At 40.4% G+C, this 24,220-nt stretch overlaps 1 protein-coding gene across 1 annotated transcript in view; it reads left to right on the plus strand.

Moving 5' to 3' along the window:
• The window catches only part of BLTP1 (bridge-like lipid transfer protein family member 1), a 210,527-nt gene that overhangs the window by 31,645 nt on the left and 154,662 nt on the right, over positions 1-24,220 (plus strand). The window contains 9 exon segments of the mRNA XM_078148243.1: positions 1,804-1,868; positions 8,358-8,544; positions 12,594-12,675; positions 13,105-13,298; positions 17,259-17,338; positions 18,374-18,524; positions 19,571-19,727; positions 20,230-20,308; positions 22,747-22,838. Coding sequence (XP_078004369.1) covers positions 1,804-1,868; positions 8,358-8,544; positions 12,594-12,675; positions 13,105-13,298; positions 17,259-17,338; positions 18,374-18,524; positions 19,571-19,727; positions 20,230-20,308; positions 22,747-22,838 — 1,087 coding nt within the window.

The raw sequence follows: 24,220 nt of genomic DNA on the forward strand, positions 1-24,220 counted from the left end.
TCCAAGGAATGATGAATGATAATTTTAGGAGGAGGGTCTGATGGCTCAGGGGATCAGGAAAGCTTTCATCTGAGAGCGCTTGAGCTGAGCCTTGAAGTAAATTAGAAATTCTAAGCTAGGGAGGTGAGGAGAATGTGCATTTGCCAGGGCAAAGGTCCAGAGACTGGAAGTAGAATGTTGTATGTGGGAAGACCAGCTTGGCTGAACTAGCGAGCTGAAGGAAGTAATTAATGTGTAGTCACGCTGGGAAAGTAGGCCACAGCCAGATGGTGAAGATTTTTAAATGCCAAACAAAGGAGTTTATATTTCATCCTGGAAGTAATGGGTGCTGTATCCCTGCCTGCCTGTCCTAGTATTAAGTGAACCTTCCTCTCTTCCCCCCACCTTCCAGTCCCTTGGAGAGTTAGCGGAGTGTCAGGCACATTTCTGCTAAGTCCTCACTGCCTCCTCTGGGTCGGTCAGCCGTCTCTAGGGAAGTGCTGGAGTTTGTGATGTGGCCCCTCCTTGGAGGGCTGACTGCAGCAGATCGAGGTCACTTTGAAGCTCTTGTGGCAGTCCAGGGGAGGAGTGCCGAGGGCCCCAGGACGCGAGACGTGGTACACCAGACAGAAGGCCAGAGATGAACGAAGGGTCTTTGTTTCTGTGGCTTGGGGACGCCCTCTGTTGCTGCTCAGAACAACCCATCCCTAAAGGAATAAGTAGAGTCTCAGAACATTTTCTGGTCCCCAGAGGGGTGATACAACTTTGTGAGGGTCACACAGCAAACATAACGCCAAGCCTGTGCCCAACCAGAAGCTTGTGTGGGAATTGCAAGGCATTTTCCTCAGCTACATTTTCATTCTGATTATGTTCTCAGTCAGTGGCACAAAACAGTAATTTTCTACTTACAGTATTAATTAGACTGTAGAATATAGCCACCACTTATACCAATTTTTCTTTGGAAAAATTATTTCAGACATTTGGTATCCTAGGAACACGTCATCTCTCTTGTCACCCCCTTGTGCCATTGCAACGTTAGTAAGAGGATCAAGAGAGTCCTTCTTCCCTTCTAGGCATTGGACGTGAGGTCAAAGGTCTCTAGCAGAGAGGAGGTGGTTGAGGAGGGTGGAGAGGAAGGCTTTGGGGCAGTCGAAGCTGGGGCTTGGCCTTCTAGTATATGAATGAAGGGGCAATGGCAAGGTGAGAAAGGGTCTGGGAGCTTGCAGGGAATGAGTTTGTCATCTCTCCTTTCTCTTCCTACTTCTTTCCCTTTGTAGGGAAAGCTCAGAATATACGCCATCCCCTCCACTCCCCCCCCCCCACTCCCTTCCACTTTACCCCTCATTGTCTGCTGTCAATGTCTGAACACTGGGGCTGTGAGAGTAACAGTGAAGTCCATAGGCATCAGTAAGACAGAAATGTCCCCTCCTTCTCCCTGCCCAATGGCTTCCTTCCCCTGTAACATTTGCCAAGCTCTAGGACTGAGTGAGAAGCAGGGCTGCCACATAGGGGCAGTGAGACTGGGTGTGACTGGAGGAAGAGTCAGGGCCTGCAGGTGGGGGTGGGGTTGGGGAGAGCAGCATAGTAGCAGGGAGGACAAGGGACCTCCCAGTGGTAATTTGTATATAAGGGCCTTACGTAGGTTAGATGTATCTTAGGTCAGTATTGCCTGTTGGCACAGTTAATTGTAAATCATATTTAGGTAGACAGCTTCCCAAATATATCTCTGTGTGTGTGTGTGTGTGTGTGTGTGTGTGTGTGTGTGTGTGTGTGTGTGTGTGTACATACATCTATATTTATGTATTTGTAATTTATTTTATTCAGAATTCAAGATGGATTTATCATTTTTCGGTGGTGGAAAATGTATAACCCGAAACAGAAGCAACATGGTGAGTTTTATCATGGCTTTTTAACTGTTCAGTCCTATTCCATGACATGCTTTGAATTATCAGATTTTTTTTTTTAAATTTAAGGCTATTGAAGTGTTTCACAGTGGGTTATAGGTGGAAATGTTAATTCAAAAAACAGATACAGGGCAGTTTGAGTATACATTCTTTGCCATTTTTAAGAACTTAAGCACTTATCTTTTCTCATTTATTTAAGGAGAAATTTAATGTGCCTTGCTTTTTCATTCCCTTACAAGACTACATAGATTAATTTTTTTCTCTTTTTTTGAGTATATATATATATATATTTTTTTTTTCCTATGCTTACTGACTAGTTGAAGGTTAAGAAAATTGAGAATGGTCAGGAGAAGTGAAGGAGGCTCGCTGGACAGTTGGAGTGCTTGGCCATTAGCGTGGGAGGACCGGGAGAGATGGAGGGCTGCTAGTGCCTGGAGCAGACCTGTTGTGGGGGACTTTTGAGAGCTCATGGGTCAGAGCCAGCAGCATGGGAAGGCTCACATGGTTTGGGATACACTTCAGTGAGGGGAACTCCCAGCTATCCATTAGAAAATTGTAAAGAATATTAGCATTAATGTGTGTTTTTAAGACCACTTTTACATCGTATATTTTTTCAAAGTGAGAGGTTTATTTTAGTTAAGGGGAATAAGCATTTATATAGCACCCACTGTATGCCAGGCACTGTGCTAAAAGCTTTACAAATATTATTTCATTTAATCCTCGCAACAGCCCTGTTCAGTAGTTGCTGTTATTATCCGCATTTTTACAATTAAGGAAACTGAGGCAGAGCGGCTCAGTGACTTGACCAGGGTCGCACAATAGGAAGTGTCTGAGCCTGGATCTGAGGATTTAATGACATCAGTTGTTTGCTCTATGGAAACAGAGTTCCTGAAATAGTAGATTGGGATATGGCCATCCATCATAGTGCAAGTCCAGTTGCCCTTATACTGTCCAGATTCCCAAGAGCAGGAGGGAACACGGCTACAAGCGACTCTGATTCTCTACGATTTGGTTATCTTTGAGCATGACGCCCCTCCACCCCACCATCTCTTCTCTCCTTTCCCTTCCTGGCTTTCTGAGAATGAACACTAGCTGATTCTCACAAAAACAGAAAACGTTGGCACACCAAGCTGTCACTGAAATGTTTGTTTTTAATATTACACATTCAGTTTGAAAATATTTTCCAGATTGAAATACTAGTCCACTCGATTAAGAATGCTTTTAACTAAAATTTGGAAGGGAATGATATTGGAGAGAAAAACCCTTATACAGTTATCCCTTCTACAATGTGGGAGCTCGGGGCATGGTGCTCCTGAGATCTGGAAAATCCACGGAAAAGTTTCTGGCCCTCCCTTCATACCAGAGAAGAAGTCTGGATTTTTTTCTTTTTCTTTTATGGAATATTTTCAGTACCTTATTGTAAAATTTGGGTTGAGTATTTGGTCATAGGCTCTGTGTCATCTGTGGCTTTCGCAAAACTCCCCCAAATTCCCATTTAATTTCTTATGCCGAGTCACATGATGTTGAAACTGCAATAGGGAAAGGCATGATGTGGAAGGGATAATTGTAATGCATATACAGATACTGTGGAGAAAAGACAGTTGTGATGCAGACTGAAGAACTGAAGGACAGCCCAGGAATCTTAGAAAACAACAGGGAAGAAAGTCAGCGATGACTTCAGACGTCAGGGTGCTAGCGCACACAGCAGGAATAAGAGAGAATCCGCCACGTGAGCATGGGCGGTGAGCCGGTACTGTAGGGAGTGTAACAAGGAGCCATTGGAGGTGACCTGAAGAATCATCGTTCTGTGGCGAGGGCCCCTTTCAGACCCTCAGGCCTCTTGCTTGTACCAGCCTCGTACGCTGGCTTCCTGCTTCCAGCCTCTAACCTCTCCACCCAACTGCCAGAGAGATACGTCTGGGGGGCAAGTCTGACCGTGTCACCCCTGCTTACAGAGCTGCACGGGTCAAACAGGAGGTCCTCTGCTGGCCCAGGGTGCCAGACCCCACGGCCTGGCTGCTGCACCTTCCTTGGCTCACTACACTTTACTGTCCCCTGCTCGTGCAGTTGCTCATCTTCCCGCACAATGGCCCATGTCCAGTCTTCCTTTGAATGGGCTGCCCATACATACACTTGGAGTGCCCTCCCTGCTGACCTCTGCCTCTGAGATCCCTCACTTCCTTGGTTCTCAGCTTTGGAGGGGTGCTACCTCCTACGTGGCCTGTGCTGATCCCTGGACGACTAGTGCCTCCTCCCACAAATCACCATCCATCCCTCCATCCCAGATCCCTCCTTGTCTGCCCTGCCATGATTGTCCCATCTCATTACCTGGAGTAGCACCTCTGGACCACCCCACCAGGCATATGCGCCTCCTTGCGTCCCTACCTTTGCCTCCCTGCCCAGGACCCTCATCTTACAAAATGTGGGTGGATAGAGCCCTGGACCTGGGGCCAGGAACCCTGAGTTCAGATCCAAGCTCTGACACGTCTAGCTGTGTGACCCGGGGTAAAGCACTTAGTTGTTGTCTGACTTGGTTTTCCCTTCTGTAAAATGGGGATGATAACAGTACCTACCTCCTAGTGTTGTTCTGAAAATCAAATGAGATAATAGCAGAAGTAAAACTATAAAAGCTGTTGACTTCAAGATGGGTGTCGAGTCAATTATTTGTAAGCTTTCTTTCCCTATTTGATTTTTATTAGGCAATTGCAATATATTGTTTGAACAAAATGAGGTTTGTTTTTATTTTGCTACTTGGCATTTCCTGTTATAGGGACAGCTAGGTGGCGCCATAGTGCACAGAGTGCCGGGCCTGGAATCAGGAAGACTCTTCTTGAGTTCAAATCCAGCCTCAGATACTTACTAGTACTAGCTGTGTGACCCTGGGCAAGTCACTTAACCCTGTCTGCCTTAGTTTCCTCATCTATCGGATGAGCTGGTAAAGGAAATGGCAAACCACTCCAGGATATCTTTGCCAAGAAAACCCCAAATGGGGTCATCAAGAGTCAGGCTGAAAAATGACTGAACAACAAAAATGTCCTGTTATCTTCCACAGCAACTTGAAAAGATTTTGAATGATCTGGTCAGAAACTGATAGACCCTTTTTTAAAAAAATAATTTTTATTTTTAGTTTTCAACATTCACTTTTATAAGATTTTAAGTTCCAGATTTTCTCCCCCTCTCTCCCCTCTGCTCACCCCAAGAGAGCGTGCAGTTTGACATAGGCTGCACAGATGCAGTCGTATTAAACCTGCTTGCACATTAATCATGTTGTAAAGAAGAATTAGAACCAATGGGAAAAAACCCTGAGAAAGAAGAAATGAACAAACAAACAAAGGAGCAGACGACATGCTTCGATCTGCATTCACATCTGGATGTGGATAACAGCGTTCTCCATGCTGAGCCTCGTGGAGAAGATAGAAGTCTGTCAGAGTTAGCCATCACACGCTGTGGCTGTTACTGGGTACGACGTCCTCCTGGTTCTGCTCACTTCACTCGGCGTCAGACCACATGAGGCTTTCCAGGTTTTTCTGAGGTCCTACTCCTTATCATTTCTTTTTGTTGTTGTTGTTGTCGTGAGGCAATTGGGGTTAAACGACTTGCCCAGGGTCACACAGCTAGTAAGTATCAAGTATCTGAGGTCGGATTTGAACTCATGGCCTCCTGCTTATCATTTCTTCTAGCGCGATAGTATTCCATTACATTCATATACCACAGCTTGCTCAGCCATTCCCCAGTCGATGGGCATCCTCTCAATTTCCAATTCTTTGCCACCACAAAAAGAGCTGCTATAAATATTTTTGTACATGTGGGTCCTTTTCCTGTTTTTATCATCTCTTTTGGGATACAGAAGTGGTATTTCTGGGTCAAAGGGTATGCACATGTTTATAGCCCTTTGGGCATAGTTCCAAATTGCTCTCCAAAATGGTTGGATCGGTTCACAACTCCACCAACAATGCATTAGTGTTCCAGTTTTCCCACATCTTCTCCAACATTGATCATTCTCCTGTTTTATCATATTACCCAGTCTGAGAGGTGTGATGTGGTACCTCAGAGTTGTTTTGATTTGCATTTCTGTAGAAACTGATAGACTCTTAAAGAGGGTATATCGTAATGAATACCTCTTTGATTTTTATTTCAGTATGCTGTGGTGACAAACAGGGCAGTGCATAATATTTTCCAAATGAACATATCTTTAGTTTGCATTGAATGTCAGTGAATTCTGGCAGTGGGATAGAAGTATAGAGATATGACACAAAACAAAATAAATCTACTAACATAAAACTAAATGAGCACATTTCAGAGAGCACTAACGCTAAGAAAAAACCAACTGTGTCTTTTTATGTGTACATGATTTTTCTTTTTTAAAACGTGTGTAGCTCTTCAACTTATAAAATTATTGTCCCTTCCATTGAAAAAAAGAAAGAAAGGCATAACCCTTAGCATAAATATGTTTAGTCAAGCAAAACAAATTTCCATGTAAGTTCTGCCCCGCAAATCTCTTATTTCATTCTGCATCCTGAGTCCTTCACCTCTGTCAGGAGATGTGGCATGTATCGTCATCATTCACCTCCAGTTATACTTGGTCATGGTATTGATCAGAGTTTTTAAGTCTTGCAGAGTGGTTCATTTTTGCTGGTTTGTTCTAAACATGTCTTATGCAGTTATCCACATTGATGTATGCTTTTGGATAAAATGTTTTCTCACAAGAAACAGATATTGGTGTATCCAAAGTGATAATTTTCTGTACACACACACACACACGCGCGCGTGCGCATTTTGCATCCAGGCTCTGATTTCATTTGTATCAAGACCTTCCATTACTACTTCAGGTCAGAACACGATATGTAACTTAAGAGTCATAGAAAGGTAACTGGGCCACTGAAAGGTGAAGGGACCTGTCCACACCTTGGGTGTCTGAGGCAAGACTTGAAGCCAGCTGACTCTTTTCATTATTGCCATTAACTTGATTAAAAGCAATAGGGCCTTTCTTTAAAACATGAGATGTTCTGGAGTTTACAGAATTAAGTATGAGGTTTCACCTTGCTCTATGCAAGTTAGCGAAGTTGAAAAAAATAGGAAGAGTCAGTACTGGAGAGCCTTGGAAAGACAGGCATACCACACTGGTGCAGTGTTGATAGATGTGTGAAGTGGTTTAACCTTTTTGGATATAATTTTGAAATAATGTAAGAAAGGTGATTGAACTGTCCATGTCTTTGTGGTAGCAAAGAACTGGAAATCTGGTGGGTTTCCATTGATTGGAGAATGACTGAACAAATGGGTATTTTGGATTTTGGAGAACCTTGGAAGATTTGTTCAGATTGATGCAGAATCAGGAGAACAATGCATGGTGTCCACAGCAGCATAAATGAAATGATCATTGAAAGGAAGTTGAATGTGGAATGACGGGAAAGCTAGTAAAGGTCCTGGATAAAACATATCTCTTTCCCCATGGAAATGAGGTGGGGATTACTGTATGAGATGTGCTTTATTGTTGTTCTTTGTCACAAAGGAAAGCATAGACAATGACAAAAGATACAACTCTGTGTGTGTGTGTGTGTGTGTGTGTGTGTGTGTGTGTGAGACACACACGCACACACATTTTAATTTTTTTTTTTAATGAAAAGAAGTTAATCCTGATATGAAACAACTACCAAGTTGGGAATGCAGACCATTTTGTTTCATAGTATGAATCTCTTCATTAATGTGCTTAAAGAAGTCTGTCTTTGGTTAATTTTATTATTTTGCAAATTCAGTAAATGTGGCTTAACTATTTTTATTTTACTATAAATCCATAAACCATTATTAGGTCATTCAGTAACTAGACCATGGAAAATACATTTAAGCATTTAATAGTTTTGCTATGCCAATATTTAAGGATATCTGTTTTCTTTTTTGTTGACTTTTTAGAAACTTATTTGCAAACGTGGAGAATTCTTTGTTATCTTAAAGTTAGAGGTACTGGGTTTGAATCCTAGCTCTGGCCCCTGCAGACTTGTGACCATGGACAAGTAACTCACCTCCTTGCGCATCAAGTAATTTTCTCATCTTTAAAATGGGGATAATGTTTGCACAGTCTCCCTTACAGGGTTATGAGGGAAACACTCTGTAAGCCCTAACACACAAGAGAAATGTGGGTTATTATTGGATGTGGGTGTGGGTGTGCAGTTTTTGTCTATTCATTTCTTGCTCTGGAACTATAATTTCATTGAACTCCTGATGAGAAAGCTCTCTTTACCGATGCATATTGACAACTTTTAGAATTTATAATCTCAGAGAATCTGGAGTGGGTAAGTGCTTAAATTCTGGTTCATATTCTTACAACCCATATGTCAGAGATGGAATTTGAACTTGGAGCTTCTTGAATCTGAGGCCAATTTTCCAATTACACTACCTTTAACCCCAAGTGTAAGGAAACTATGAAGAAGGTACTTGACTGAAAAGTTTAATTTAAATACATTTTTGTGTTCTCTGTAGATCCAAAGGCAGAGACTAGATTGTACATCACAGTGAATGACTTTGAATTTCATGTCTACAATCGTTCTGATCTTTATGGACAACTTCAAGAATTGTTTGGTTTGGAGCCAACCATAATTCCATCCAAAAAAGATAGCGACAGAGTGCTGGAGAATGGGAGAGAGAGGACGCGGTCCAACATTGAAAGGTTCGAGGCCATCAGCGTTAAATTTTATTTATTAATTGTTTTATTCATCTTCAGTGCCTTCATTACAGAATGTCATTGAGTTTCCATTTAATTTGTTTCTATTTAATTAAATTTTGTACTTTGTGTTTTAAAGTGCCTTTAGACAATGTGGTCTGAAACTAAGTTATATATAGATTGAATATAAGGTCACATTGACTTAAGTAAGACCACAATGTAAGTTATAGAGTTCCTTGTAAATTTGCCCTGAGCATGAGATTTTTCTTTACATTTTGCCCTTTTAGTTTTTCTTGTCTTTTTTTCTCTTTCCACCCCTGCTCCCATTTCTTTGTGATTTTAGATGCAGTTTCAGTGAATTGCTAAAGGTTTAAAGTTGTCCTATGATAGTTGAACTGAGATTGTGGTCAGTGCATTGATTGAATACATGTACATTAAATAGGTACTTATTGATTGATTGATTGATAAGTGAAGTCCTGAATACAGAAGGTAATTTTAAAGAGAAAGAATTATTGATAGTTACTGCTGAGTGTGTTTAGAACTTGGCATCATGCAATTCTACCCTGAAGCTTTAGGGAACTGTCAGAAGAATGTATTTTTATTTTTTGCATTCCAGAGCAAAGTCTTGTATCTTGTAGTATTTTGGACTATCATCGACATAGAGGATTTAGAATGGACAGGATGGTAGTGGTCATCTTATTCAGACCCTTCATTTTACAGATGAGGAAACTTGATGAAGAAAAAAGCCAACACAACTGATCAGTACATTGAAAAAGTCCACACATTTGATGTGTAACACTGCCAGTCTCCCATCTCCACAAAGGGACGCTCGGAGGTGTCCTCTCATATCTCTTTATTCAAGTCTCTTTGTTACATTTACTTTATTTTGGGGGGGCCGTGCAGTGTCATTCTTGACATTTACATTGCTGTAGTCATTGTCTATGTTCTTTTCTTGGCTCTGCTGATTTCACTCTTTCCGTGTAGATCTTCCCATGTTTCTCTGTCTTCATCACATTCCTCATTTTTTAACAGCCTAATAATATTCCGTCACATTCATGTACCACAATTTGTTTATCTATTCTTTAAACTGATGGGCATTTGCTTTGTATCCAGTTCTTAGCTCTCACAAAAAGTGCTGCTATAAACATTTTGAAGTATGTAGAGACTTTCTTCTCATCAGTCATGGCTTCCTTGGGGTATAGGCCAGTAACATCTCTGGTTCAGAGGGTACAGATATTTTAGTCACTTTATTTGCGTGATTCCAAATTGCTTCCCAAAATGGTTGTACCATTTCACAGCTCCACCAGCAGTGTATTTGTGTGCCTATCTTTCAACAACCCCTCCAGCTGTTACTGTTTTGTGGTCATTCTTGCCAGTTTGCAGCATGTGCAGTGAAACCTCTGGGTCATTTTGATTCGCACTCTGCTTACTATTAGGTATTTGGAGCATTCCTTAATGCGCTTGGGAATACTGTGCAACCTTCTTTTGAAAACTGTTCATATCCTTTGACTACTTATCTATTAGGGAATGGCTGTTAGTGTTATTCATATTTATTAAATGTTTGTATCGCTTAGAAACTAAACCTTTATCAGAAAAATTTGATACAAAGATTTTTTTCCCCCGTTTGACCACTTCCCTTCTTATCCTAGATGCATTAATATGGTCTGTGTGGAAGCTTTTAAGTTTCAAGTAATCAAAGTAATCTGTTTTTGTCTTTGGTAATTGCCTCTGTCTCTTATTTGATTAATAATACATCTCCTACCCATAGTTGTGAGAGGACCACGATCTATTTCTTTTCTCATTTTTCTGTAACAGGATTTTTAGTATCAAGGTCACATGTTCATTTAAATGTTATATGATAGCTGTTATAATAGTAACTTAGAGTCACTCCTAGATTTTAAAGTCGTTATAATCATCAGTATTAGCTTTGGGACTTGACAGTGTATAAGCCCTGAGAATGCTGTGGGGTCTGTGACATTGCCCTCTGCTCAAAACCCTAAAATGTGGTTAAGGGAGTGGAATGATTGGTGCTGGCAGTAGGACCAATATTGTAAGTTCAGAATAGTAAGAGAGCTCTTGGAATTGGAGAAGTCTTCCCAGAGGAATAGGACTAGGTTGGTAGAAATGGGAAGGGAAAGGAATAGGTAGATACAATAAATGTGAGGAAAGAAAAAGTTAAAGGCCTTGGTGACCGACTAGATGGCTATCCAGAAAGGTTAAAAATGGGAGCATTGAGGTATCATTTACAATAATAGGGCAGTACAAGTGTGAGAAAGTTTTGGTGAAAGAGAGGCCTGTTGCTGTAGGTTTAAGAGTCATTTGTTGTAAAAGTGATAGTTGAGTGAATGATCACTTTTAGGAAAAGTTATAGAGGTGTTGAAAGGTTATACCTCATAGGATGCTCCCATTTTAGGAGTGAGTGGAAGAAGTGAGATCAGCAGAAGAGTCAAGAAGTAGAACAGGAGAGTGAAGCTAAGGGAGAAATTTCAAAAATGCAGCGGGTAGGAGAAGGTCTGGAAAGGTCGAGGGAATCAAAGTTAGGAAAAGGCCACTGGCTTTGGCAGGTAGAGTGGTTTCTCGGTGACCTTAGGGAGAATGATTTTGGTAGTGGTAGGTAGAAGCCATATTACAAAGGGTTTAAGACGTGAGTAGGTGTTTGAAATGTTATTTTGGCATTGAAAGGAAAAAGAGACATAAGATGTTAACTCACGGTTGTAGTGAGTTTTGGGTCATAATTTTTTTCGATTTTAGGAAGCATTTTTCTAAGCAAAGGGGAAAGAACCATTGTGAAGGGAAAGATTCAATATGTAGTAGAGGGGATGCCCTGGAAGAAGGGAATGAGATCAAAGTGCTGCTTGAGAAATTCAGCTGGAAAGCTAGCAGAGAAAAGCTGCCCTCTAGAAGAGAAAAGGGAGCATGGTGGAGAAATGCAAGAATGCTATTTAATGAAGGGAATTTTGTATGTACAGAGGTGAACTGAGATAGAAAATTACCAGCTACCAGTGTTTTGTTGTTGTATAGAATGTACAGTAGCTCAGTTAAGCAGCATGTTCAAATGATAGGAACTGTTTGTCTCCCAACCAGTCTTGTATGCGTACAAGAATATACGTAAGTATACACATAGACGTTACAGAAAGAATCAAAAGCAGTGCCTACATTTAAATTTATGTACAAGGGCTTGCCAAAATGAAAATAACAGTAATTGTTTACCAACCTCTCCAAAGAATTCTTGATTGAATTGTAGAAATAAAACATAGTGAGCTTATGCTGAAGGCCTAATATTGGGAATTTTAATATTTAAATTTCTCCTGTCTGAAGAGTCAAAGCTTGTTAATTTGAACATCAGTATCACTATTGAGATTACTGAGAGTTTACATGTAAGTAAAATCTGTATCCTGCATTTAATATTGACATTTTACCTTCATTGAATTTTATATTTTGCCTTTAATCATGTGTATGCCATACACTTTTATTTCTCCTCTTCTTTTTTATTTCCATTGTATCAGAGAAAAACTATTTTAGCGCGAAGTGTTTCTGTGGCTTAATGAACAATAGAGCTAGCTAATGACTCTGAGCTGTGTTTTAGGATACCAGTTATTCATGCTGATCATTTCCATTACATGATTTGTGTCTTTTTCATTCATTACTTAATAATTTTGGCGCTATTGTTACAGACTTTTCTGTAGTAATGAGCATAATGGTAGGTATAATGAGCAGTATCTGTTTCCTGATGCATACATATGTTTGCCTGAATTTTTCTTCTGAAAAATTTAGAAGAATAGATTAAATCACTATATTTCTTCCCTTTTTTTGCTTTTGGTCAGGGGAGAGGAAAAAATAGAGATGCATAGCTGTTCACTTCAGTCGTTATTGTGTTTCCTGTTGCTTTCTCACAGGCAGGCTTGTTTGTGAAAATATCACTGGTTTTCAGAAGGTACACAGTTTGACTGAGTACCTTTGTGACTAAAACAGGAAACTGGAACGCCTGTAAAGGCAGTCTTTCTCCTTTTTTCTCCAAAGATACTTTGACCCAATCTAACTTTTTTCGCTCACAGAGTCAAAGTAAGAACAGAATCTCAGGATCCCTCGTCTTCATGGAGGTCCCTTATTCCAGTCATAAAGGTCAATGTGAGCACAGTAAGTAAAATACAACATAAAACATGTGTTAATAATACAGGATTTTTATTTGTGATATTTGCAGCCACAGTTTTCACTTAGAAAATTACAGTAATTTCATATAAGTGGGAAAGTGGGAAAGTGAGTTTTAAAATAGCTCTCTATTTTCAGCACAAATTTATCAGCTCTTAATGATCAGATATTCACAAGTATTTAAGGAACTGTAATTTACTCCAACACCACCATTCGACAAATAAGATCATTTGAATACAGTATCATTAAAGTTTGTTTTACATTCCAGGATAATTCCTTAGATAATAAAAACTGCTTAGGAGTTTGGGTTTGCAAAGCAGATTGTTTTGGACAGATCTGAGGAAGTAAGATGGGTAGTTCATGACCAGATCAGACTTTGAGCATTAATATGAAGCCTTTTTTTGTCCCTCTCTTTAGGGTCGTTTGGCATTTGGGAATCATTACCAACCACAGACTCTGTGTATTAACTTCGATGATGCTTTCTTAACATACACCACAAAGCCGCCATCCAGCCACCTTGACCAGTTTATGCATATCGTGAAGGGAAAACTAGAAAATGTCAGAGTCATGCTTGTGCCCAGTCCCCGATACGTTGGTCTTCAAAATGATGAGTAAGAGTCTTTTTAATATTTTGTTGGTATTTTTGCCCTAGTGTAGGCTACCATCCGTCTGAGGCGAGGAGTTCTTGTGTTGGCCAAGTCGTTTAGGCAAACTGTGTTGGCTTAAAAGCTAGAACAGCACTGCCCTGCCTGGCTGTATGTGAGTGGTCCACTGTTCTCCTGGGCCTTGGTTGGACACTCTGGAGCTGTCTTTGGGCTAAGCAGCTACAGAGGTTCCATTTCTATACCTTTCTGCCATATTCCCCCGCCTTGCCATGGTTCCTGCAGCTGCTGGTATCTCATCTGAACTTTGGTGATAGAGTGAGGAGGATGCATGCCCTCATCTCCCCTGCTACGTCAGTCCTCCCTAGATGTTGAAGTAGTCTATGTAACTCAGATACCTTCAGCCATTTACCATTGCTGATGGTCTGGCTTCAGTTGACTTTCATTGCTTTATTTTACTGAGAAGAACAAAATAGGAAAAGATGGTGATGTAAGGAGAAAAAGTAGAGGAGATTTCATTTCACTTTTAGGAAAAATGTTCTAGCTAAACTGTCCAGAAACTGGACAGGCTGCATCAGGAGGCAGGCAGTAAGTGACCTGCCACCTGAGGATTTCTAGCAGAGAGCAATGATTTTCTGTTGGCGAGATGCAGTGTCTCTCCAGAAATAATTCTTACTTAAAAATGAGTAGGACTTGATGTATCCCAGGGTCTCTTGCAGCTCTGAAAGTCTCGTTCTGTTAACATGAATCCTTTTCACGGGTAATATCCTGTTCTTTACCACCTCCATACACTTGCACATGCCATACCTCATCTTTCTGCCTGTTGGAATAATCACTTTTTAAAGTCCAGCGTAAATTCTACTTCTTTGATGAAACTTTTCCTAATTCTTGCAGCTGGAAGTATTCTAACCCTCCTTGAATCTGTCTTGCTACAAGACTGATCACATTCTCACTTGTAATGGAATATGCCGAATTTTAGAGATGGAAGGGACCTCAGTGATGCTCCAGTCTGACTGTGACCCCATTGGTTCCTGTTAATAACATCCTGGACAAGTGGCTTTTCAGCGGGGGGCATCTGCGAAGCCCTGGGGCCAGCCTGTTCCCTGTCTGTTCCCTGACATCAGACTTGAATTTACTCTTTTCAGCATCCATTTATCACACTTCATTCTACCCCCAAGAGCCAGATAGGCATTCTGAGACTACCATGTATGAACCTCCAGCTATCCAGAGGAGCTGCTGTGTCTGCCCAAGTTTTTTCTTTTTTTTTTTTCCCCAAGTTTTTTCTTCTGCAGGCTGCATATGCTGTGTCACTTCAGCCAGTCCTGATTTGCCTTGGACTGTAGGCCATCACCGTTGTGCTTCCTCTGCTCAAAGCTTTCCACCTTATCAGTTACCTTCCTGTAATTTGATGCTTAGAATGAAACATGGATTGCATCTGGGGTCTGACCAGGTCAAGGGGCAGTAGGCGATCACCCCCTCGTCTCTGGGGACTGTGCCCCTCTTCAGGCAGCCCGAGAGTACATAAGCTCTCCTGAGCTGCTCATTATATTACAACATATTGTGGGCTCATTGAGGCGGTGGTCCACTGTCACCTCAGATCCCTCGCAGAGAAATATCTAACCAGGTCTCTGCTGTCTTGTTTTTACAGTCAGTTTTTAAAATTCAAGTGGAAAGAATTTACTTTTATAATTGTTGAATTTCACTTGTTCAGTTCATTCTAGTGTTAAAGCTGGTCAGGATTTAGTTGGATCCTAATTCTGTCATTTAGAATGTTAGCTTTTCTTCCTAGCCTTGTCTCATCTGCAGATTTGATAAACTACTGGAGGTGCATTTATCCAGGTTATCAGTAAACATAGCTCTTGATTCACTGATTGACTTTTTACCAACATAGGGCCAAGCATTGATCCCTGGGGTGTAGAGCTCTTTCCACATTGACATGGAATCACAGTCGTTGCTCTTTAAATCCAGCCATTCCACTGGTTCTAGTTCCAGCTAATGGTGCTGTCATCTCGGCCGCATCTCTTCAACTTTTTAAAAAATAAGGAACATTGCATTTTACCAACACTTTACATGAGATCTATAGGTTTCCTTTTAACATTTTTCCATCCAGTTCCACTCTGAGCTCTCTCCAGCTTTTCCACACAAATAGCTTGAGATACTCTGTCAAATCCTTTGCTGAAATCTAGCATATGAACCCAGGGTAGCTAGATGGCATTGCAATGGATAGAGCATTTGGCCTGGAGTCAGGAAGATTCATCTTCCTGAGTTCAAATCCAGCCTCAGACACTTACTAGCTGTGTGATCCTGGGCAAGTCACTTAACCCTGTTTGCCTCAGTTTCCTCATCTGTAACATGAACTGGAGAAGGAAATGGCAAACCACTCCAGTATCTTTGCCGAGAAAACCCCAAATGGGTCATGAAGAGTCAGACAAGACTGAAACGACTGAACAACCATAACAACAAAAGCATATAAATATGCCCAGAGGCATTCCTCTGATCTACTCATGGAGGAACTTTGATCAAAAAACACAATTGGCTTAGTCTTAGTATAACCTATTCTTTCAGAAGCCTGCTGGTTCTTTGTGATCACTTCTTCCTTTTCTAGATATTTACTAATTATCTCTTGAATAATATATTCCAGAATTTACCTGGAAATCAGAGGTGTTGAGCTCAATGGCCTATAATTTGCGAAATCTCTTTTCTTCATTTCTTAAAAACATTGGGACATTTGCTGTCTTTGGTTCTGTGATACCTCCTTTGTTCTACGGTATCTTTTTGTATGTCACTTCCAGGGGCTCGTTTTTTTCCATTACTTGGGAATGTAGTTCCCTCTGGACCTGGTTTCTTGAATTTAATAAGGGCCCCCAGAGATGCTGGCTTGCTGTCTCTTTACTTAGCTTGATTAGACATTTTGTCTTTTACAGGTCACCATTTATTTTCATTGTCAGAGAAGTCAAAAGTAGAATTAAATTTGAGCAGCCCTGTCCATTTCTGTCGCTACCTTTGTGACCTTCGGCAAGTCTGTGTGTCTCAGTTGTCTCATCTATAAAACAATGGGCTAGGACTCGACCTCTGAGGCCCATTTCAGCTCTGGATCTCTGGTGCTGTGACTTTTCTCTGTTACCAGTTAGCGCTGTTGCATCTAGTTCAAGCAGTGGCTCCATCATTGTTCTCCCAAGGTAGCTGAAACAAAAGCAAACCTCATTTTTTTCTTGTCCTTAGCGTTCCTTATTCAGACCGTTCTAAGTGTTTGGCTCTCTTGATGCTATTCTTATAGGATCATGTCACACTTTTATATTCATCCTTTTTACCTTTCCTTGCTCGCATCTCCTGTGTATACCTTTAAAAAATATAAGTTGGGCAGTTGGTTGCTTGTGTCTTTGTGATTCCACAGTGGTCTCTTTAGATAATTTCTTAATGCCCACTCCCCACCCCGACATAGGAACTCGCTGTGTTCTGAGTTGGTCTGTTTTTTTCTAGGCAGAATTAATGTAATCTTCCTCCTCCTGCTTGTGTCATCGTTAGCCTAAAATCTGGGCAGTGGCAGGGAACAAGGACATTTGTGGAAAATCCAGTAATTGGTTCACTTCATCCGTGTACAGGAGCTGCCAGGTTGGCTCATAAATTAGTTGACCAGGCTTCCCAAACCCCCAGAAGACCAAACAGGACACAGTCTAGATGTTGAAGAAGTTGAGTAGTGGGCTGTACTGATTGACCTCTTTAATTCTCTTTAATAATTGGCTTCTTTAATTAAAATTGTCAGTATCATTTTATTGCCATTTAGTACCATTGTGGAATTTTTTATTGTGTGATAAATATTTTTCCCATAAATCATTTTTCAAGGAGTATATATTATAGCACTTAAATTATCTTCTTTTTGAACTGTTCTCACTTAGAAATTAACAGAAAATTAATGCTTTCCTTTTACAAAGGTTTACATGTTTGGCATTTTTCCTTCCCGTTTGTTAGGCCACCAAGATTAATGGGAGAAGGTTTTGTTGTGATGCAATCCAACGATGTTGACATTTACTACTATATGGATGAACCAGGTAGATTGTTACATGTGAAAAATGAGCAAGATTGGGAAAGGGGGGTGCTTGGGGGAGGGATGTCTGATGTTGTGATCTCACTGGTTTATCATTCTTGGGAATTCTGGTGGGAAACTCCAGTGCAGGCCATTATAGTGGTTACTACTGCCACTCTAGTGCAGCTGAGTTTGGAGTCCCAGAGAGTCGTGCCTGGTCTTAGAGCTTAAGTGATTCGTGCAGTCCTAGAGTCCATGTGTATTAGAGGCAGAACTTGAATGCAGGTGTGCCTGCCTCTGGCCCTGGCTGCCTACACTTTGCTAACCACGTATAGAAGAGTTTGACGTGCAGATTAGTAGTTTTACATGTATTGTTATTTATCTTCTGTAGAAATTAAAAGAAAAGTTTGTTTTTCTTTTAGAATGTCAAAACCTATAATCAAGTCAACAAGACTCAGGTTAAATACTTGTAGACTGGCCCCTTGAGGTTTGATTGAATGTCTTCTCATTGATAGATTATAAAAGACAATGCAAAAATTTCTTCCAGATATGCCACTTTCCAGCTGGTACCCCAGAGTTTTCTTGACACTTTAATTTGATGGAAACAAGTGTTCATAGAAGGTGAAGCTGTTCAACACAGCCTAAGCATCAGTTTTAGAAAAATCTGCTTTTTTGCATGCCTTGAGCCTTGAAAAGGCTTGTAAGAGTCATCTTTATTTCTCTTATTTTGATTCAAGATAAAGGGTTTTAGGTTAAGCATTTATATATTTACAATTTCTAAGTACTTAGGGGCAGCTAGGTGGCGCAGTGGATAGAGCACCGGCCCTGAAGTCAGGAGGACCTGAGTTCAAATGCGGCCTCAGACCAAACACGTGACACTTACTAGCTGTGTGACCCTGGGCAAGTCACTTAACCCCAATTGCCTAAAAGCAAAAAATAAAAACTAAAAATAAATAAATAAATAAATAATAAAAAATAAACAATTTCTAAGTACTTAGCTATGGGGGGAAAAACTTTCATGACTTTTCTAAATAACTTTTTATTGTGTTCTGCAACATAGGCCTGGTCCCAGAAGAAACTGAGGAAACTATTGAGGGAGAAATGAGCAGTGAGGATAGTAAATTGCAAGACTTGCCTCCATGTTGGGGATTGGATATAGTTTGTGGTAAAGGAACAGATTTCAATTATGGACCCTGGGCTGACCGACAGAGGTACTTGAATCAAACATGGCCAGTATGCCTTTTTGTTTGCGTGAATTCTATTTTATTTTTTTCAGTCAGAAAAAATCTACACCTTGCAGGTTTTGGTGGCCCCCTTTGCCTTTTTGGCCCCCTTCCTTTTTACTGCTGCGTGCGCGCCTCCCCCCCCCCCCCCGGCTTTTCTCTTTTGTCTTCCTCAGTAGGGTGTCAGGTCTTTGAATAGAAAGACTGTCTTTCCTTTGCCTGTGTTTGCATCCCTGGGGCCTGGGATAGCATCAGTGCTTGATAAGGGCTTCTTGATTTGAGCCCCTTAGTACATGTAGAAAGTCAGACCCAGAATGATTCAGACTGAACTGTGACCACTGATAGTTGTACGCCCAGACTCTGATTTTCCAACCTCAGGTCAGTGTCATTAAAACCTTTTTAACTTTGTTGGAAAGTGTTAAGAGTCCCTTCCTCAGATCTTCTCCATGAACCAGAATTTGGCATAAGTCCTCCAACATGACAATGAAAAACAAACAGCAGCAGCAGCTTTCTAACAAATAGACAATTGACAGTTCATTCCATAGAAGTCAGGCATAAAATTGCATTCTGACTTTCTCTGATCTTCCTCAGTGGTTTGTTTCTCTATGCTTTGGGCAAGTGTTGTACAGTTAGTATATTTAATACATTTTTGAATGCAACTTTGAAATACAGTACAAGGAAGAGTGTTAAAGTGTTCTGAATGAAAAAAAAGGCTGTCTTTGTAAATTTGGATCTGTCAGTGTAACACTGGATTTTTTGACAGCAGTCTTTCCCATACTGACTTGTCTGATGTTATAGCACTTGCATTGTTCCCTCTGTGTGATTTTTTTGTTTTGTGTAAATGTGAACATTTAGAGGAGAGGGTCATTGGGGCTAATGGAAAGGGTTAGGGTGATACAGTGGGTATAACATGAACATTTTTATTGGATGTCTACTAGACTAATGGGTTGTGAACTGTTTTGAGAAATTAAGGAATTTGGCAGATTTTACCTCATTGATTTGAATAATAGTTTATTATTCTTTTTATTTTATAGAGACTGTTTATGGAAGTTTTTTTTCCCACCTGATTACCAAGTTATGAAAATTTCTGAAATTGCTCAGCCAGGGAAACCGAGGCAAATCCTTGCTTTTGAGCTGCGGATGAATATCATTGCAGATGCCACGATTGATTTGTTGTTCACAAAAAATAGGGTAAATAATGGAATGATATCTAGTAGTATTCATGTTGTATGAGAAATTATTGTATAAAATGTTTCATTATATCTACCAGGAGTAGATATTCAGTCAAAATGGAACCATTTTCATTTGTACGTTTTCAGTTGTTTCATAATGGGAGAATTCATGTTTCTCCTTCTCCATACATTTTGTGAAATGGCAATTGACTGAAAGAGATGAAAAAATTTGGAATAAGGAATTTCTCATTTATTCTTCCAGTTAACATCTTTTACATAAGACTTCTTTATTTAGGGTTTATTCTTCATCTGACTTTTTCCAGAATTTCTCATAGGTCTATTATAAATTTGGATTGTTCTACCTTGCATTTTTGGCATCTTGGAATGGGTCTGTATTTTAACTTACCTTTTTATTCAGATATCTACTTTCTTGTATGACATTGAATTTTTAAAAACTTGAGACTTTGTGATAAATAATGTTTTATTCCCCTTTTCCTCCCCTCCCCCCCTTTTTTTTGTAGGAAACAAATGCTGTACATGTAAATGTGGGAGCTGGGTCATATTTAGAAATCAACATTCCTATGATAGTTGGGGAAAATGGTAAGCTGATATTTTACTTTTATCTTTAAAATAGTATACAAATAGTAGAATAATTTTTGCTATAAAATATTTATCAAAAGAATTTTCATTTTAGGCCTTTAAAATATTTTAATATTACTATCAGAGTAGCTATAAGTGTTGTAACTCTATTATTTTAACGTAACTATTTTGGCCCTGTTGATTACCTCCTTCTTCTGGGTACTTGTGACCTTGCCTTGTTCTATCTGAATGTCCTTTTCTCAGTCTTTTTGAGCTGGATTATTACCATCCTAACTGTGGGGTTTTCTTATGGCTCTGTCCTGGGCCCTTTTCTCTTTCTGTAATTTCCTGACGATCTAATCACCTTCCATAGGTTCAGTTATCTCTATGCAGATGATCTCCAGGTTTGTAGATGTAGCCTTAACCTGTCTCCTGGTGTTCAGCCCTACATCATTAGATGCCTGTTGTACATTTCCACTTGGTATCCTTAAGAACTTTTGATTCTGCGTGTCCAAGTAGAGCTCATCGTCTTCATCCCTGAGCCTGACCCTCCTCTGAACTTCCTGGGAAGTTGTTGAAGCGCACAGCCTCTATTCTTCATTCATTCTTTACTCCCCATGTCTATAGTCATTTGTCAGGTCATATTTTTCCACTTCAGTAGCAGCTTTCCCTCCTGACCTCTCATTCCTTCCCATTCCTTTCCAGACAGTGGCCTCTCACCTGCATTATGGCACCAGACTCCTCATTGCATTCACCACTTCTAGAGTTGGCTGTCCCGGGGCTAGACTCCATCGAGCTGCCCAAATAACATTCTTTAAACAGGAGGATTTTGTTGGTTGTCATTGTCATTTGTTTGTTCCCTGTTCAAGGATCTGTTGCAGCTCCTTATTGCCTTTGAGATTAATTATGGACTCCTCCGTGTGGTGTTTAACCTCTTTCATCGGTTGACTCTAGGCCTACCTTTCCGGGCTTGTGCTCCCTGACTTCTTCTCACAAATTTCGGGTTCCACCCAGACTGGCCTTTTAGCTCTTACTTAATCTTCTTGGCAGGCCGTCTGGAGTCCACACCCGTCCCTCCATGGCCTGAACATGTTTTTTCCTTGCTACTTTCTGCCACAAGGAATCTTTTGAATCTCACTGTTAGAGGTGGCGGCTAAGTGTCTCAGGTTGTCTTATCTGTGCACGAGGTGTTGTACGCATGCACGAGGATGTAAGCTCCTTAAGGTTAGGCAGGCACTGGTTTTCATTGTTGACTCTCTTCCCCAGTGCCTAGCTCATGGCCTTGCATCTATCAAAGGCTTTCTCAATGGAATTGAAGACTGTGAGTGCCTAGCAGGATTGTATTAGTTTTTAAACCCTTGGTAATGCCAGGGCCTTAAACTTAGTAACAGGAGCATCTTATGAAGTAAGTTACTGAAGAGTTGTAAACAATATTTGCTACTATGTGAACATGAGAATTCCTAAACATTATTATATTTTATTAATAATTCATTTTACGTATGTTAAAATTTAAGCCAGATTTACCCTTGTCAGTAAGTTGTACATTTGAGGAAGCCTGACTTTCAGGCTATCAGAGCACCTTTTTTAGGTTATATTCAGTTTTATAGTAAGGAATGTCTAAATTGTCTCTTGTTCTGTCTGAACTAATAGTGTCTCGTGGTTCTTATATAGTTGAAGTCTCTATTAGTTACGTGTCTGAAGTCTGCGTATTAATTCTTTTCTCTTATTAAATTTAGCTGGCTTTCACTCTCTTTGTTTTTCTTTGTCTTTGTTTTTCCCTCTTACTGCATTTATATTGAGAAAAATATTAATGAAATTCAACTTTGGTGTGATGAAAATGGAGTCCCATGCTCTCAATTTTTGTGCTGCAGGCTCGTTTTTTTAATCTAGCACAGTATAGCAGCAGTTTGCATTTTGAAGTTGTATTTTCTTTGAAGTGGTCCCAACTTCTAGGGCTTTTAACATTGGTTAAAAGTGATTAGGGATAGCTAAATTTCCATGTAAGATGACGAGTTCTATTTTGGTCAAGTTGAGTTTAAGATACCTCCAAGAGAGTTAGTTTGAGATACCCAAGAAGCAGTTGCTGATGTGTTACTAGAGCCCAGGAGAGAGCTTAGGACTTTATATGTGTATCTGGGGATAACTTTGCCGAGAGAGAACAGTCAAATTTATAGGAGATGACGAGGTAGATTACCAAGAGAGATAGCATAGAGGGGGAAAAGAAGAGGGTCAACAAGAGAGTCTTAGGAGACACCCAGGTTGGGGCGCATGCCTTGGACGAAGATACAGCAAAAGAAGGAAGCAGATTATTAACCTGCCTCCGAACAGCCCTGGTGACAAACTTTTGTTTTTCTCCAGATTTAATATCCCCAGGGTGATGCTTTATGGTATGGTAAGCTAAAATAGGACTGCCAAGAGACAGCTTGAATTCTTGTTAATTATTTTCTTCCATCTAATAGGTTATACCCCTGCAATTAAAGGACAACTTTTACATGTTGATGCTACCAGCAGTATGCAATACCGGACCCTTTTAGAAGCAGAAATGTTAGCAGTAAGTCCTTAGTACGTGATAGTGTGCATGCCCGGGTGATATACAGAATTTGCTTTAGGGCTGGGGTTCTAACCATGTGTTGTGGACCCCTTTGACAATCTGGTGAAGTCTATAGACCCCTTCCCTTCACAGAATAATGTTTTTAAATGCATAAAATAAAATAAATTACAGAGGAAACCATTTATATTGAAATACAATTATCAAAATACTTTTTAAAAGCAATTTCTTGGACCCTAGACTAAGAATCTCTGTTTGAGACTGTCTTATACAAGTCAAAGCAAGAAGGTAATAATCATCCAATAAGGGGCTTACTGTTTGCCAGGCTCTGTGCTAAGCACTCAACACTCAACATAGAAATACAAGCCAAAAAGAAAGATAGTTCCTACCTTCAAGGTGCCTGCATTCTGAGGGGGGCAGATAGTACCTAAAAGGGAGGTGAAAAGTTGAGGAGGGAGGTGAGGTGGAAGAAGAAATAATACCAAAGTTTGGAGAGTCAAAAGTACTGCCAGGAAGGGAACAAAGCTTGGCCAGCCTGCGCCTGTACCTGGTCCCAGAATAGAGGCCTTAAACATGATGGTGCAAGCTGGCTTGCTACAGACATGTCCCAGAGTCCTTATGGGAAAATCAGCTTGGATGGAGAGAAAGGGCTTTAAGAATTTCTGTTATTTCTAGACCTAAGAAATGTTACTGGGGGGCCAGTGTCTGTCCATGCACTCCTAGGCCCAGCTGTTATCCTCCTAGGTAGAAGAAATGGAATCCCCATGGACTGGTTCAGTCATGAGCATGCAGCTGTTTGTCATTGGGACAGAACATAGATAGTCACTTGAAGGCCATTAATGTTATTATTTTTTGCTTATAAGGATTTAAGTTATTACTTTATGTGACCAGACTAAACTCTGATGTGATAATGAAATTATCTTTTTTTTACTAAATTCTTCTTTATTACTTTTGTTTTTTCATGGTTCGAAAAAATGAATAATATTGTGGGAGTTTTTATTTGCTTTGTAAAAACCCTTGTGAGAGACTTAATTCAAAGAGATTCTGGAAAAAAATATCACTACATAGATGAAATACTACTTACACAGGACAAGATGCTGTAATGTAAAAGTATTAAGAATCTTGTGGTGCTCGGCTTTGTCTCGTGTGATGAAATGATAGCAAGTCTGGAAGCTAAATATTGAGAGTTGGGCATATTACAAATGTGTCTTGTAACTGTAATTGGCAGCCCTTGTGGATAGATAGTACCATTAGCGGGCAGACCCTCGCGCTTGGGGAGGCGGCCTCTTGTCCTCGTGGGGCTGCCATTTGGCAGTTAACTTAGTGTGCTGTGAGGCCTGGGGGAGGATGTATAGCCACCATGGCAATGTCAAGTAGGATCCCGA

Source organism: Phascolarctos cinereus, unplaced genomic scaffold, assembly GCF_003287225.1.
Source record: "Phascolarctos cinereus isolate Bilbo 61053 unplaced genomic scaffold, phaCin_HiC Scaffold_9;HRSCAF=440, whole genome shotgun sequence".
NCBI classification, from domain to species: Eukaryota; Metazoa; Chordata; class Mammalia; order Diprotodontia; family Phascolarctidae; genus Phascolarctos; species Phascolarctos cinereus.